At 42.0% G+C, this 14,318-nt stretch overlaps 1 protein-coding gene across 1 annotated transcript; it reads left to right on the forward strand.

The window, feature by feature from the left end:
* The first annotated feature begins 61 nt into the window (after positions 1 to 61).
* LOC110973504 (von Willebrand factor A domain-containing protein 2-like) lies at positions 62 to 14,123 on the forward strand. Its single transcript, XM_022224375.2, has 8 exons — positions 62 to 1,254; positions 3,483 to 3,573; positions 3,764 to 3,882; positions 6,203 to 6,654; positions 7,442 to 7,544; positions 8,186 to 8,761; positions 10,722 to 11,017; positions 12,045 to 14,123. The coding sequence occupies exons 3-8, from the start codon at positions 3,861 to 3,863 to the stop codon at positions 12,279 to 12,281; spliced, it is 1,686 nt and encodes a 561-aa protein (XP_022080067.2). The 5' UTR covers positions 62 to 1,254; positions 3,483 to 3,573; positions 3,764 to 3,860; the 3' UTR covers positions 12,282 to 14,123.
* Positions 14,124 to 14,318: the final 195 nt, after the last annotated feature.

Consider the following 14,318-nt stretch of genomic DNA (forward strand, 5'->3'; position numbering starts at 1 on the left):
AGGTCGGAGTCGTGCCTACGGAACTACTGGCGCAGCCCCCAGGGGGACATGGGGACAGGGGCTTGAGCTACCCCAGATGTTTTCAATTATTTGTTTTCGGGAAAAATATATTATACGCCTACATCTCAAACAACTAACTCAAATATAATCTTAGATCCCAATCTCCAGTTGGAGGACCTTGGTTGTGGGACTGTGCGGAACACTTGATTCGGTCCTGGAAACTGCGGCTATTAATTAGTAGGATGGGCACAGAATATCAATCCATATAACGACCTCGAATCTAAAAGCAAATGGGACCTGCTGTCACGAAGAGGAATCGTTAGAACAAATGGGCTGTCCTCGATATCACCACGTAAACGTTGTGTACACATACCTGATGAAGTCCCTTGTGTGGACCTGGAAATTCAAGATGTCCAAACTACACAGTGAAGGCACTGTGTGGACTTGCCCGGATTCGCACACGGCAACGTTACCCCTCTCTGAAAACGACTCGGAGGCTCAGGCGCATCGTGGAGTCAAACGCAACAACAATAGTCAAGGAATCTTTCAATGACTATCAGCCTCTCTACAAATAAAATGGGTATTTTCATTGAGACTGATCACTTCAAATGCACAGAGGAATGGCCACACTAGGTATGCAACGGTAAAAGGGGGTGAGTGCATTCAGGCACTCACGTACACCGTGACAGTGTTGACCTCCGCACATAAAAAGGTCCACCTAAAGCAGGGTTGCAAGATGGGTGAGTCAGGACACACGTTGCACGTCATCAATGCAGTATTTTCCCCTGAAAGACAAATCCTGAGGTATTTGGGGGTCAGGGTTATCTGTGGCAGAGTGAAGAGAAACATTTCAATAACTATCATCACAAATCCAGCTGGAACAAATTATCCTAGCGGGAGAAAAAGGAGCATTTCTCTGAGGGCTCCTAACTACAGAGAAATAAAGGAATGTCCATACTACATGGGAGCATGTTACCATGTTTAGAATTTTAAGGTAAAAATTAAAAGTACCTGCAGTGTAACTTTGCTGCCCTCTCCCATGCAAGCACGGCCCGATTGTGGTGCGCCCCCATTAGACACGCATAAACCAGTGGCTTGCGTGCACGTCGTCATTTTTCAGTGGGCCTCGCCTTTTGCGTCCGTCCGTAGGTCTTTAGGTTACTACACGCGTATGTTATACGTTCACACAAAGGGTTTATCCGCCAGTACGTACACTTCATTTCAGCAGGAAATATATTTTCAAGTAAAACAAAGGTAAGGCATATACACAGTATCCTGATTCTACATGAGCTGCTAGGATTATGCTCGTCACACTCCTGGGGTCTACTGAGAGTTTGCATGACACTGACAGCTGCGCACTTTCTTTGAAAGCTCTATTCTTGCCTCACACAGGCGAGCAAAAAAGCAATAAAAACCCAAACAAAAACTCTGAAAAGGGTGACATGCGGAGATACCTCAGCTCAATGAAATGGGCTCATTGCATGGATAATTGGAAAAGGTTTGATGTTTCAAGTAATTTGGAACTGTCAGAGCAGGTCACATGGGAATTATTGATATTAAATTATATTATGGCAAAGTGAAAATATCAGCTTGTTTGGATTTACTGTTGACACTTATCAACACGCATATGTTTCGATGGAATGTAAGTTTATTCACATTGCACTATCACAACCAATGTAATCTTACATATTGAATCAAAACGATTTTTGTCAATTATTTATTTCTTTTTCATATCAGTTTTAGACTTTACGCGCATTTTGTAAAATTAACAGGTCATATTTGCTGAGGATACTCTGATTTGGGCAATTCCAAGAAGGCAATCAAATGCCAGAATCGCCAGAGCACCTCATCTGACACATTGGATGGTCGCAAAAGAAATAAAACAATAAATAAGAAAAAGCAAATAAGAAAATTAAAACGTAACAGGGCATTCTCTAGAAAACGACAAGACCCAAAACATCCTTTGGAACATTGGAGATAAAAATTGACATTTGATGCTAAGTGCATTTCGAGGATAGACATTTTCGTAAAAATAGGTTACATTGTCACTTTAAACCTCTGAGAGCACGTCAGTACTACAAATTGCAGGGGCGGATCCAGGAATGTTTCTAGGGGATCGGGCTGGGGATTTTTAAATGTCTCATTTTTGCGGACAAGCGGAAACGATGCTGGAACGTTTCCTGACATACAAAACAAAATTGTTTACAATAGCATTGGTAAATACATACGAAGAATCTACGGTAGGCCTATGCTATCTTGATATTAGATTTACTTTGCTTCGTTTATTATTTTCCCCGTTTTTGTTTACCTTGTCTTAGGTTTTTTGTCTTAGCAAAGGGGAGGGATTCGGCCCCCCCCCGGATCTGCGCCTTTAATGGCCTGTTCCCCATCTCTAATTAGGCGCGGTTCTCTTTTTATTTATTTGTGCTAATATGATTTATAACAGAGGGATGGTAATGCAAATAAACTTAAGCTGTTTCATGCATGGATGGATGCTATAGAAAAATACTAGCAGACAAAAATTAACACGAGTGAGCTCTTCGGCGAGAGAGAAAATAAAGTAACTTGATATTCCCATTATGCATATGAGCATAGACTCGAACATCAACGTGACCAATTTATATCTCTGTACACGTATCTGTATGGGCAGTATATGATAAGACGAAGTTCACACGAATCTTGCTAAATACACGAGTCTTGCTAAATACTTACAAAAAATATTTGGAAATGTGATAAAATCCGTTTGGCGGGAATTTGGAATTATTTCACCGTTCTTAGTTTGCACCCCTAGAGTGGCCTAGCTTAATAGGCTCTGGAACGGATGAGTCATGGGTGAGCAACCAAAATGTAAAACTTCGAATCGGTTTTTAAAAGAAACGGGCAGATGCCTGAGATAAAAAAACACTTCACCTGAAAAATATGTGCCAAAGGCCTTCAATTACCTCTTCCTCAAAATTGAAAACTTAGACTGTAAGATGTTTGCATAAGGTCCATTCCCATTTAAAAAATATAGAGAGTTGAGAATTTATCCCATACTAGGACCAGGGAGATTATTTGAACACAATATTTTGTTGTAATACTGTCCATGCTTGTGTTTGTTTTCTATCTGTTTCTCCTGAGAGGGAGAATTTCAATGTCCACAAATACAGTCTATAACTGCACAAAACAAGCTGTCAGTGCTGAGTTAAAATCACCCCCGGGTACTTGCCACCCTACCGTTCCATCATTTACCCGACCTCTCTTCCAGAAATGTTTGCTTTTGATGATGGCATGTTATAGGTGTTGCTGTGTTTTGTGACCCCACACGCAAGATTTATGTTTCAGAACAGCCTCAGCGTAGCCGCAGGAAAGAGGTACTTGTTGTGTTTTCTCTGGTTGCTCAAATATACTTGTCTTCTTGAGAGATTTTCCAATATTTGGAAAGTCTGTGACTGTATCCAAAGAAACGAAGACTATTGAAGGGAAAATGTTCTTCTTTCCAGCCCTTTTCTAGGTGACTGGGAGAAACACGGGTGCTTAGTGAAGGCCTAAGTCAACTGCTGAGTGAAAGGAGTCGACATCTCTCTATTGGAGGTTGTAATTTTCTCACGCAAGTATTCAGTGTGTGTGTGTACAGACTCTGTGCGTGTTAAAAGAAAAATCCGCCATTAAACCCTCACTCTGAGCTTTCGAATACGAACTGATTTGTCACTAACTTTTGCTGAAGGGGAAACGTAACTGGCATTTGTATAAGTGCTGGACCGGTACATATTCTTTTTCACAGCCTTAACTTACTGTGAGTTGGATGAGCGGCGGTTTTGACACCGATAGGACTGTGGAACGCAACATAATAGTGTGATCCCCTGCACCAACTCAACAAAATGCCTGTAACGTTACGCATCGGTAAGTACACTTCGTGTTAGGTACTTTTTTCATTCTTAGAAGCTTGGATGGGACGTTTGGGGCAACTAGCAAGTTTAATTAAACGAAGAGCTTTTTGTGTCCTTGTTTTAGTTTTTCCGAGATCAAAAGAATCAATCAAAATGTTAAACTTACTGCCCAAAATTTAGGCCTTGGAGTTAGTTTTATTTAAGGGAAAACACCCCAAATCAGTAAACGTTGTCGACTTGGTTCTAGCTATATAGCTTCGCACCCATATGGCATAATTCGATGATACTTTAGTATTTTGCTGTGAAATCCTCGTTGATAATCAGCGGTTAGTAGTTACAGAATGGGTGTTTTTGCACTGTGAACTACCCAGCGGCTGATCCAGCTTTTGGTGAGGGGTTTGTGGGCAGAGGGGGAGGGGGAAATCAAAAAAACGAATGCGGCTTCCTTACGGCCCACCGACCAAGTGGCGGACGTGTATTCACAAATCACGGAAATCCCCCTGCCGTTTTGAGTTCCCTTGCCAAGTGTAAATAAAACATCATGCCCTCAAACACGGGTCTGTATAGCCCGATCCTCTTGCCCACGGCAAGCGGTTGACCCCGTACAGTCTCCATGCCAACTGGGTCAATTTCCATAGATGTGTGGGTGACAGACATTGAAATACTCCCCTTATTAAAGGTAGGCCTATACCGTCCTGCAGTTGCGGCTATTCATAAACTAACTGACGAAATTGTGGAAAATCGTTCTTGGGTTAAAAGAGGGGTATGTTACCAGCTCCGTGCGGAATAATTCTGTCAGGCAAGGTGTCATTTTGAACAAAAAAAAAAGCAATGGAGGGAGGCAATTCCAAACGATGTGTCCAAAGACGCAGGAGTAAATGAGTACCTGTGAGGGAAGATCTGGTTATATTAATCATGTGCGCCAGATAGGGCAGCTTCAGCTAGTATACTCCTCAGGGATCGAGCTGAGATGTTCAGTTGTAGTGAGCCCACTGTGCATGGATAGTAATAATGCGCCTTGAGCAACCAGTTGGGTGGATACGTGCGCGATATAGATAATCGGTATTTTTATTTATTATTAAAAAAATTATTGGCGTTGATAGTCGTCAGTCGTTCGTTTTTAATTCGGCTAGAGGCGCGTGCAAGTATTTTGAGGATGGACATTCGACGAGGTGTCACCGAATTACTTTTTTTAACATTGCAAAAATGTGGAACTATTCATTTCTTTGTTTTACATAAGACCTAGATAAATTCTCTTCCGTCTGTAGGACTCTGCTGTTGTAAAGTGGTTCAAGTCATTACATTGTTTCCCACTTATAAACCAGTCAAAAGAAGTTCTAACCAACGGGTATCGTTGAATAGATCTAATAAATCAGTGACATGTAATCAGCGACCAACCAATCCAATGATGGGGATTGTTGTGCAGGTGTTGTTTATAGCACAGTCTCCAGCAGCTGAAGTGGATACATGGAGCCATGCATGTCCCGGACGCGGACGCCGAATTCGGGCACAATTTAAAACGTTCGAAATCGAGATTTGAAACCAATATCCTAGAATACTGCCTTTCTCGGAATATGCAGCATCCACTCAGCTCCAACGTCATAAAGTTAACACTGGTTCAGATTTCTGATGCTTCAAACGAGCCTCTAATGCCAACTGACGAATCAGACCTTTTAGAGCGCCGTTTGTTTCAGTTTGTTTGTCAGTCTACACGATCGGGTTTTGCGACGTTTCCCTTATATATTTTATACAGCACCTGATTAAATCGTGATCGTCTTACGATTCATGGGTGGTCAATAACATCCTAATTACCTATTAAATCTTTCAACAATTCATCAGCTAACCCAGCTGAGGGAATACTACTGTATTATACCACATGCACCTCGCTACCGCATTACGCGCGGTATAGACCTTTTTGCTGTGATGTCACAATCGTGCAGGGCCTCTATGTGTTGTGATGGTAGTACGTGCATAGTGTTTCGATAGTAATCTACCTGTTAAAGATAAATTAGCCAAGCATGTACTGTTCGAACGTACACTTGCACGTGGTTGAAACTCCCGGTAGGAACCGTGGCCAAGGCGGTCCACACGTGGTAGTGTTGTTTACATTTAGCTCAATCCAGTCACGTGGGTGAAAAAGATCTGTAGACACGGTCGCAACTATCTTCAAGCAGACAAATGGTTGACGATACCGAAACATCAAAACGCCGTTCTACTAATGATGACACTAAGCATTAATTAAGTTTAAAAACAGGCGTTTACACTCTGTCTCTGCCAAACTAAAATATACGCTGTCACACAGAATCCTACCTTACTGTATAACTCCTACCTAGGTCTCATTGTTGCGACAATCGTCATCGCCCTGTTTACTCAGCCGACTCGTTCCCAGGGAACGGACCTTACGACGATTCCTGAATCATTTGGTACGGCTGTAGTGGAAGCCACGGTGGGACGGATCAACCGCCTGGTCGGGGTCAACAGCGACCTGCGGGCAGACAACAGATTCATCCGGCGCATCGCTTGGGTGGAAACCACCGACGGCACCGAGGCGTTCACTTACTCTGACCACAGCTACCACGGGGGAATCTGGCGAGTGGACCGCTACGCGTACGATACCACCGTAGCCATGTACAACAACCCGCGATACGCATCTGTCTTTGATGACATCAAAACACTGATGGACATCAACTGGAGCCGAACCACGTGGGAGTATTGCCGAAGACCGCTGTATTCGGCACTCGCTGCTCGACTGTACTTTCACAGTCTACAACCAAATGTCCCTCAAGTAAGTTTTGAAGATGTAATTTTTAAGAAAAAAGCTTTTCTGAGGGAAAATCTGAACTACTTCAAATTTAAAGGGTAGTTGCAATCAATTTGTTTTAATACAAACCTTCAGCATACACTTTTGTGTCTCAGTCGACCTCATAATTAATTTTGTATAGATCACTATTTCAAAGGGTGTTTTACTATCTTTTTGGTTTTTATGCTAAGCAATATTTCCATATTCCTGAGCAAAATTGTGATGTCATCCCAGGAGGAAAGCCTCATTGTTAAATTTGTTTGTACACAAACAAGGTTGTATGTCCTCAGATTTTTATGCATTAAATGTTGTCTTCGTTGAAGATTTCTGTTTATGAGCATTGAGCAATAAGGAAGCCTTAACCCATTGTCAGAAACATTTTAGTAAGTAAATTCTTGGTTCAATTTGAAAAGAAAAACCTATGCACTGAACTATGTCTTTCCTAGATGACATCACGACAACAGCGCCTTCAATTATCAAGGAATGCATGGATAATTTTTTAAGTTTAAAAAATTCACTTTTAACGCATTTCAACAAATATGAATGTAAATGAGGTTTCACACATGCATTAAAGAAGATTACAAAGTTGCAGAGAAACTGTGTTTGAGAAAAAAGGCCCATCAAAACGAGACTTATTTCCAATGAATGCGGAAGGGACGAAAGAACAACTAAATCAAATTGGACCAAATAATTCCACTTGCCCATCTTTACTAGCACTTAGTAATATCACTGTCATACATGCCGGACACTTTAACCTCCCATGTGCTAACAGGTACTGACCTCTCAGGCCGAGCTTTGGAGGAATAGATATCACGATCAACCGTCGGATACTGTTGAAAATTTCATCAGCAAAGTGGAAGGACTCGAAAGTGAAGGTAACACATAGAAAAATGTATGAATATATTGTAGACTGACTTTAACTTGTAGTTCTTGAGGGCTAGAAGCAATAACACAGTAGAACAAAATTTGGTATGTTTTGGGTTTTTTGGGGGGGTGTATTTTTTATTGGGTTTTTTTATGGAAGGCATGATTTGGTAGGGAAAGTTGTCAGAATATATTAAACGTCAGTGCAATTGTTCAAAATCACCTGTGTCCTATTTGTGAGCCTCAAAGCTGTAAAATTTTCTAAAAGAACGTAGTCAAATTAGTTGGTTGGTCACCCTTTACACTTAGAGGTTGTTGGTTAGTCTGAACCTAAGTGTCTGGTATGTTGGTCTGTTGATTGGATGGCAAGCGCAGCTTGTTTTGGCGGGGTCAGGTGGCCTAATTAGGGAGGGGGAAACAGCCCCTTCGGTCGAGTGTGCCCTGTGCCCTTCCCCCGTGCCCCCACTCAGATACTAAAAAAGGAAAGGCTCTGCTGACAGTAAGTTTTAGAACTGTAACCGAACCCACTAAGCCCCCCCCCCGCAGAAAGGGACCCCCTCCCACCCCGTTAAGTCACTGGCTGGGGTCGATTTGGTTGCATTTGCATGTGTAGTTTTTACGTGATAGATTTTCTTGCTATTTTTCCCCGAAGGGTGTGATGTCAAACAAATAGACCTTGTCTTCGTGTTGGACAACTCAGGGAGCGTGAAGTCTGAGAACTTCGAAAAGACCAAGAACTTTGTTTCGCATGTCGTGGACGCCTTCGATATCGGCGCTGACCGGACCCGCGTTGGAGTCATTCAGTATTCCAGTAGTGTTACAATTGAGTTCCACCTGAACACTTACTCAAACAAAACAATTTTACAGCAGGCAATTGGAAACATTCAGTACATCGGTGGTGGTACGCAGACTGTTGCCGCTCTAAATGTCACGGCAAGTCAGGCCTTTCTTGTAGAGAACGGAGCACGACCTGACCTCAATGCGGTATCCCGCGCAGCAGTCGTCATCACAGATGGCCGGTCACAGGGGCCTGCAGCCGTCGCTGTACCGGCAGACCGGGCCCGAGAGAAGGGCATCGCTGTATTCGCCATCGGGGTGACCAACGATGTGAACATGGAAGAGCTGAATGCCATCGCTAACAAGCCAAACGACACCTACGTGTTTCACGTCAGCAATTTTGACGCCATTGACAACATCGTTGCCTCTCTTGAAGAGAAAACATGCAATGGTTAGTCTCTTTAGTCTCGTTAGTCTCTTTTGGTCTTGTATTTAACCCTATCCCCTAGGGTGAATGTAAAATCATATTTAAATCGGAGGATTCGGGAATGTTATTGTTTTTTCGTGTGCCACACTTGTTGATCAATACAGCAAGTCCATGTTTTACCTCAGGTCATAGCTTGGCAGTAAGGAAAGCACTTAGATGCAAACGTATGGTGTCGTTTCGGGAAGAATCTTTACGGTTACAGCTACCAGGGCTCCAAACTGTGCCAAACTGTGTGCTGTTTTCCGTCTTAAGTCTCCTTGTCTCTGCTTGATCCTTTGTTCGGCACACGCAAACAGTTCAGTCAGAAAATACTTTCAAAAATATTACCCCAGGTCCGAACATGAACAGAACCTTAACCAAACAGTGTTTCTCTTTCTGTGGGCGCTGTTTGCAATGGCCGCCAGCACTTTTTTTTAGACCTCTTGTCGAAACAATTTTCGTCCAGTTTTATCTTCTCCTTTTCTTTCCATCCTGATTCTTCTGTCTGCTACTTTATTTTTGATGTTCTGTCGTCCTGGTGGGTGTGTATTTTTAACTGATTTATGAAGTGGATTCGTGAGATTTGTGACCTGTTCGCAGAACCTGAATACAACCCCTTCATTATAGCCTTACACATTGTGCTATACGCATGACTGTATGGGACAATTTTACGTGGATACAAGAACCAATAATGAATCACTCGAAATATATACAAATAATTTTGGTCGTCTGGATTATTGCCCAAGAAGCTTGTTCCATCCGTTGTGAGGTTTCCTTAGCAAACTCTCTACAGGTCTCATGCACCTGTGTTCATGCCAGACCGACCAACCTGTTCTGGACAGTTGGTATCAGATGGCCGTTATTTCATCGATTGAAGACCTTTACAATTCAACCAAAGTCGTCAAAAGTGCTTTGTGCTAAATTTTCAGCATGTGATTTGACAGAACATGATTATTTATGATATGTCGTGCCTGGCCACGACCGCTCTCTGGATGCAACAGTCTTTGGTAACATTTCGATAAACGCAGGACCTGACCATTATCACAGAACGTCTAGCTTTCACTATTCTGTTCAGAAATATGAGTCATTATCTATCAGTTCAAGGAATGAATAAGCTTGTATAGCCAACTCAATCTCAGCATTGAAGGCCTTAAGACCTCAACAGAGATATGTTATTTCACCATCTTTTTATCACAAATAAAACATCTGGGCACCGCCAAACGTCAGCAAGGAAAACAAGATGGAAGACGCAGAACTATAAGGGAGGAAACACAGGTTATGAACAACTGTATCTCCATCAGTATTACCACCAGGGGTAAACAAGATTATTCAAGGGTGGGACTTTACAGACAGTTGAGAAACATGTGGAAATTCCCCGGACTCAGGATCATCAGATAAAAGATCACACGTTTAACTTGTGCACTTTAACATGTTCTCTGCATAATAAAACGACTAATACTTTAGAAACTTCCGTCGATGCCAGATCGACGTTATGGCTATTACAGAAACTTGGCTGAAAGATGCCCATAATAACCTCTCTAAATTCACATCTCTTGGTCACAAATATCTTCACTGCTTACGACTTAATGAATTTGGTGGAAGTGGATTGGCGCTTTATAAATATATTATTATCATTATTACTGTTATTGCTGACGTAACAGCAACACTGTCTTCATTGGGAAGGAAAGCATAAACGTTCGTTACGGTCACTTTTGTCATAAGTTTGGTGGTGTATAGGAATATGAAGAACTGCAATCAGGCACATTTCCTTAAAAACGTTATTTCCATCACCACTGTGAAATGGCCACCGATTTCCCCTTCTCTCTTTCTCTCTCCAGGTGTCTTTATTGCTGATGTCAGATTGTAATCGTGAAAAATTCGTTTCTATCCCAATACCTAGTTTGGGATGTTTGTCATTTAACTGAATCAATTTTCTTGAAGTCAGATCCGGCCCCTATCCGTGGACCAGTGGTCAACAACACGCTGCTCCGGGGGGACACGCAATTCCTGCAGCGGACCGTCCCCGAGGAAGGAGTCACCCTGGCCATCGAAGCTGATCAGGGCAATGTGGTCATGTACGTCTCCATCACCACTCCCAACCCCAACAAGGCGTTTCACGACTACGTTCTGGAGGCAACGGAGGGGCAGGGCAGGGTGGAAGTCTTCATCGGACCCGAGGAATTCTTGAATCAGGGAAACCTCTCAGTAGAGACGAACCACGGTGGCGTCCAAAAGCGAGAGGTTAGCGAATTTTGATTGTTGCTGAGGTTTTGATGTTTGAAACTTTGAAATAGGCAACTTCTGCGAAATATAGTGGCCCTGGAGTGACGTCGCCAGTCGTCAATATTGACATAAATATGTTTGTCCAAATGCTCGACTCGTATCTCCGGTCACAAATGTTGCCGCATTTTTTCAGCAAGCCAAGTAGAGAGAGGAATTGCTTGTAGACACAGCAATTGGGGTTTTAACGTTGTGCCGCGGCCTGCGTTGTGCCAAAACTGCCCAGCCGAATAACGACTTCGCTTTCGCTTTAGGTCGTCGCTTGGCACATAAATACTAAAACAGAGAAAAATACAGTTTAATATTCCAAGTTGAAAGCATGGATGAAGGACATAGAAGGAATCAGCAAAATAATGCAGCGATGATCATGGGGTAGAAAGGGGGCTTGTGATTGTGAAACTGGTGATGCGTATAGCAAGCATTCGCTGCGCTCTGACTATGGACATACCGGCCATGCGGGAAAGCGTTAATTTGCCACATGTGCTAGCCTGGGCAGTTCAAACTGCTCCGGTGCCCTTCCTCCATAGATTTGTATCCCTTTGTATAGCTGAGAAAAGTGCCGATTCAGGCTGATCTGTTGTGGTCGCTGTCGAAGTTGTGCCTGGTCAGGGTTGTGCACGCGTGTAATCGTTGAGATGTGTTGTTGGGGCTAGTTTAAGTTTGGCACCTTTGATTAATGTAAATTTGTTACGGTAAAGATTTTGTTGTGGTGGTGGTTATCTTTGATGTTGTGTTTGAATTTGATGTGTTTGTGTTGTATCTATTACCTCAATAATGTCCAGAAGAAGGTTGATTATGTGTTTGCTGTTCTTGTTTTAGATTTGTTTGGTTTCTGTACTTTACACTTCTCTTGCCCTCGATTTTTTTCTTTGTTGGTTTGTTTGTTTATTTTTTTAGGGGGGTTGTGTTTCTTTTTGTTGCTTCCTTTCCCTGCCGCTATTTCTGTCGTCCTTTAACCATGTCCTCTTTTTTATAATTTCAATTACAGGCGCCAGGACGGAATGACATTGACGATAGCTCCCCCATCGGCACGGTTTATTTGACCATAGAGGGTCTGCAGGAGACCAACGCGTTCTTGTTGATGGTGACAGAGGGTGACGTCACCGAGCCAATTCCGGCTACGGCCCCTCCCGCGAATGGATGCGTTGCTGTTAAGACTGCATATACGTTGTACATCGGCGTTTGGCTGACGTCAGCTCTGGCAACGAAATCTGCCCTCTTCTAGACTGCATGTTAGCTGCGAATGGTATTAAAACGGCTAAATTATCCCGAGTGCCCGGTATGGGTACAGGAATAGAAACGGAATAATTTTTTTTTCTTAAAAGAAAAAATCTTGATGAGTTTCGAAACCAAACACTAAACCAATAATCTCTAAAAAACAAATTGAGTTGTAAAACCTAGCGATAAAAAATTTAAAATGGCCAATTTGATTTCCCTTTCAGTTCCTTTCCCGTTGTGTGGAAGTATTTGATTTGGATTAGACGCAATTTCAAGTTTTTGGATTTGGAGTGTTTAAGTTGCAGCACATCGCGTGTATAATAATTGCTTCCCTACTCATTACTCTAGGTCCTTCCAAAATCATTTCCGGGATAAAATGATAAAAGATTAAAAATAAAGTAAGAAACATCGTACATATACTAAAAGCTCAAACAAATAAAACAAAAAGAAAAATATTGTTGCACCCCAGGCAAAAGAAATGCACCGTTAAAGTTGCTTCTTTTTCTTCCTGTTTATTTCGGAGCAATGGAAAATTTTACGTACATGTATTCTCTCACGCCTTGACTAAATGCATTACATCAAATTAAATATCTAGCTGAGACAGAAGTGTTTTCAGAGAAGTATAAAGTACGTGAATGCAACCTTTACATCAAAGGCACTGATTAAAGAAAATTGGGCAATTGCATGCGGTGTAAAGCTGAAGACTGGGGCAAATCACAATTGACGAAAAGTAACAGAACAATCCCCGAAGATTTTCACTTCCCATGCACATGGAAATACCTGGCAGAAGGGTTAACCACATCATTGATTTAGAGCGAGATTTGAAGTTCTTCAGAAGCTGGACCGACGCTTTCCAAGTAGGCCAATATTTCCTGTTAATGTTATCTGTTACTCAGAAAGGAGTTTTATTCATGCTCTTTCATTTTCAAGTATATGCAAAATTATAATATTGTAATCATATTATGTCTTGTGAATAGTATAACCCGACAGGTTATATGAATCGACACAAGAGGATGACTTGAGACAAAGTTGTACTGTAGTTGATGTGGTTTATTCGGCTGGCTCGATGTGCGGCTCTCTGCCCAATTGCCAGAACTCATAGGGATTTTATACATTTGCTGGACATTCCATTTTTCATCCATCATACAAGTTTCCTTGCCTTATTAGGTGTTAGCTACTATTCTTTGAATATTAATACAGCGTGCATGAATATGTTTGCTTCATTTGGATTTGAGGGTAGGGTTAGTCAAATTAATGAACACTGACTTTTCCTTATAAGGCCAGTGGGCTGCCTCATGACCCATCCGGTCCAGCCCTGCTTTCCTCCCCAAGGGCCTTGTGGTTCAACTAGTCATTCCTTAAGTGAGGCTCATTACTTGGAAAGTGGTTCTACTGTTGAAGGTCAATCCGTGCATTGAACTTAGGTAGCAATATAACATGTGCTATTGTAACATGGTGATAATAGTGTTTGTTTTAACTGTGATATACATTGGTGTGTTAAGTTGTGTTACTACTTTGCATGCATCGGTCGGCGGTGGCGGCCAGCCCAAGTGTTCAGAAAGGAGAAGTGTAAATGATTAAGTTTTGTTGAGTTTACTTCCACCTATTAGACTAAGTTTCTGCCTTCCTTTCATTCTGTTGGTTGAGTTGTGCTCATTCCTTTCAATTGAGTGCGAACATCCGATACAATAACATCTTATTATGATAAATCTTAAATGAGATACAATGTATTCACTCTTCGAAAGAATAGTTGTGGAACCAGTTGCTATCTAAACAATACGTGTAAATCTAAACAAAATGTAAGAATGTTTTCTTGGCGTGGTTAAAGTTTTTCAAGTGGATCAAAGAATGCAGATATCGCCCTCTGGTTTTTCAACCTCCGTATATTCCAAAAAAGATAATTGCTCGGATTGAACAACGGTGTGGTCTGTTATCCGGACAAAAAACCGACGATGAATAGGGGACTTCTCAGAGGTAAGTGCATGTTGGCTGAACTTGGCTGATGAACACTGTGTGCAGTTAACCAACGTTTGTGATTAACACC

Source organism: Acanthaster planci, linkage group LG17 (assembly GCF_054643075.1).
Source record: "Acanthaster planci isolate LZ-2023a linkage group LG17, COTS_SCS, whole genome shotgun sequence".
In the NCBI taxonomy this organism is placed as follows: Eukaryota; Metazoa; Echinodermata; class Asteroidea; order Valvatida; family Acanthasteridae; genus Acanthaster; species Acanthaster planci.